The sequence below is a fragment of the Neltuma alba genome, unplaced genomic scaffold (genome assembly GCF_004799145.2).
Source record: "Neltuma alba isolate B1F8T4 unplaced genomic scaffold, ASM479914v2 tig00005117_pilon, whole genome shotgun sequence".
Taxonomy (NCBI): domain Eukaryota; kingdom Viridiplantae; phylum Streptophyta; class Magnoliopsida; order Fabales; family Fabaceae; genus Neltuma; species Neltuma alba.
The window spans coordinates 95,199-98,330 of NW_021633984.1; the positions used below are offsets into that span (position 1 = coordinate 95,199).

At 37.6% G+C, this 3,132-nt stretch overlaps 1 protein-coding gene across 1 annotated transcript; it reads right to left on the bottom strand.

The window, feature by feature from the left end:
• Positions 1-337: 337 nt before the first annotated feature.
• LOC114746839 (protein PIN-LIKES 2-like) lies at positions 338-2,259 on the bottom strand. Its single transcript, XM_028935124.1, has one exon. It carries the CDS (start codon positions 2,217-2,219, stop codon positions 858-860), a length of 1,362 nt encoding a protein of 453 aa, XP_028790957.1. The 5' UTR covers positions 2,220-2,259; the 3' UTR covers positions 338-857.
• Positions 2,260-3,132: the final 873 nt, after the last annotated feature.

A 3,132-nucleotide genomic window follows, 5' to 3' on the forward strand; every position in this document is an offset into this window, starting at 1 on the left:
GTTGCACACCTGAGAATGGATTCAATCTCCTTCAGAGAACTAGAGTCCGTCATTATAATACCCCATGGTGAGGATTTCAAGTTTATTTTTCCTCTCATATATCTGCAAATTTTTCGTAACTTCGCACAAGCTTTCAAACAGAGGAACTTCCTACTTTTCATATCTTATATCCAATTATTGTCATGCCTTCCCCTGTAGAGGCTAAAACAATGCGATTTGGACAAAATGCATTAGGAGAAGTTTTGTACATGAGAAGAAACCAAATTTTGCAGGGCAGGTGTTCAATTTGTTAGGGAGAGAGGGAGAAGGATAGAAACTAGAAGAAAGAGTGAGCATATGCAGAAGAAAAGATAACATGCACTGAATCTCAATACTTGACTGTTTTTAGCTTGTGCCTTTCAGGAGAAGGAACTATAGTAGGTCCACTCTTATCACGCAACACAGATTTTAGCTATGGGCACAAAACACTCCCTGTAAACAATATAAAGCATTCATTTTACACTTTTAATGACGAAGAAGACAGCATAAAAGGGGGAGTTTATTACTAAATCAACTTCAAAGCACAACCTAGAAAACACAGTCCCCAACAAGAGGCTTCAATACCCATTACTCTGCAAACAGTAGAAACTACGGCCAATTGTTTGACAAAACCATCTTTCAGAAGGAAAACATCATTGAACTTGGAAGCTGGAGATCAAAGGGGGAAATCACCATTTGCATCCATCATACCTACCATTGCAGCACAGAGCAGGAAACAACTCATCTTAATTTAGCCTTATACTCCATAGGATATTGCAATTGTAATAATGGGCTCACTGATCCTCCTCAGCCAAGAGGTAGTAAAATATATGGCAAGATCAAATAAAGGGCAGTATTCTGAAGTAGACGATGATATACAAGGAAAGAGAGAAAAGGGCAAACACATGTTGCCAGAAGAGAATTGCTGAAGCTTCACTAACTGCATAACCCCTCAAGCTGGCTATTGCTCCCAGTAAAATGGCACTTGGTGTAGTGTATTGTAACAAAAGGACAAATCTAAACATGGCATCATTCGCAACCAAGAAATTCAGCTGATCAGACAATGCCACAATTCCAATTCCCATAATGGGAAGCACAAGGAGTCTAGCCACAATAATACCAATTGTAGTTCTGAGTCCAAGTGTAGACTCATTTGGGCCCTCAGCGAGCATTCCCCCAAGAATAAGCATCACAGAGGGTACCATAGCACCACCTAAAATTTCCAAACTGTCCTTGAAGAAAGATAGGGGAGCATCATTATCGAAGACGAATGCTTTCAGTTGAGGCACCGAGCCAATGATGATAGCTAATAGAGAGGCAATTGTTGGGGGTTGAAGTATGTGCTGAATTGGAGTTTGTTCAGCAACGACTCTGATCCTCCTAACAACTCTAGGCTCAGCTAAACACCTAATGGACCGAGGACTGTTCCCACTGCTTTCTGGGGTTATTTCGAGATCAGGTATAGTGGCTGCGGAAACTCCTGAAATGCTCTTAAAGATCCTGGCAATAAAGGGTGTCTTGGAATGTTCAGTCTCTTTATCTTCAATTCCAGGCCACTCAGCTTCTACAAGGAGTGGCCTACTGATATCATTAAGTGGGCGTACTTCCTCAATTTCAGCCCCTTCATCAACAAGCTCATAATACTCCATAGGAGGCTCCATCATGTGATAAACGAGAGTATAAACTAGAATTACAGCAACCCATTGAGAAAAGAGAGAGACATAGGCCACACTTCTTGAGTGGCAATTAGATCCAAATGGATTATTTGAAGTATGGCAGACAGAACCAAGTACAGCAAGAGGGAGATTTCCTGTGTTTCCAAATCCTGTCATTATTATGGTAAATCGGTTAAATCGAGGAGGTGGGCGACATATGACCACCACCAAGAACCCAAGTATGCAACCAAGAGCAGTGCTCACAAGCACATTGACAGGAATAAACCACCAATCCAAAAAATTCTTCAGAGTAATGCTTTCACCAAGTTCAGTAAAGATTAGACATGGCAAGAACAGAGCAAATACAAGTTTACTGAGGAGTTTGAATGTCGCTCTGGGGATGAGTTGCAGTTTAGGGTTTGCAAGGAGCAGTCCTATGACAGTTAGGGAGAGAAGTTTCAACAATGGCACAATAGCAGTCTGAAGATCTTCACCGCTAGACTTCATATCATTTACGTGCAAACCAACCACAGGTCCTCCTGACATTTTTTCTTAAGAACTTGAAGACGAAGAATAAAATCCCCTTCTGCAAGAGTTCACATAGCAATACATAAGTGAATAACTGAATATCCAAGCCCTTTATGCGAAAATCCATCAAATTACAACAACTGTCACAAAAAAAAAAAGGAGATCCAGGGCTTCAAAATCTATATACGATAATACCTGAATTGTATTAACCACCAAATCTTTTGCCAAAATTGATTGAAATCAAAACAAGATCTCAAAACTGTGAGCAGAATCTTAATATAAATCAAATGGAAGAGTGTTTATTGCTCAATGAAAAGGTGAAGCAGATTATAAGGAAACAACTGAAGAAACAGAGAAAATTAAAATTTTAAAATCAGCAGATGAAGAAAATTCGAAACCCATTTGAACAGTTGTAAAAGTGAAATCTTTCACGTTTATCTCGCCTCAGCAACGGATAAAGGATTCACGAAATTGTTGATAAGCCCGGGCCAAAGCAAACACTTGATAAGCCCGGGCCAAAGCAAATCAGCTCAAGATGTGGCGATATTGAATTATTGGCTTTATGACTAGGAGAGAGACAATGATGGCTTGCAAATTATTTTCCTAAAATTTATTTTAAACAGCAGATAAGATTTTTTTTTATAAAGAAAACAGGTTAATTCCATAATTTTAAACTGTTTTGAATTATTGTTTAATATTAAAAATATAGTCATTTACATTCTATAGTATTGAATGACTATCATAAAATTTAGTATCAAATCTCACACGATTTTATTGTTCTTTTAAAATTATTTAAGATTAAGGTTTAAGATTTGGTTTCAATAAACAATATTTAATAAAGAGAAAAAATATATCTCAAATTAAAAATTAAGGAAAAAAAATATAGATACATGGAAAATGATTTTTTCCTAATTAAACTCATAGTTATTAG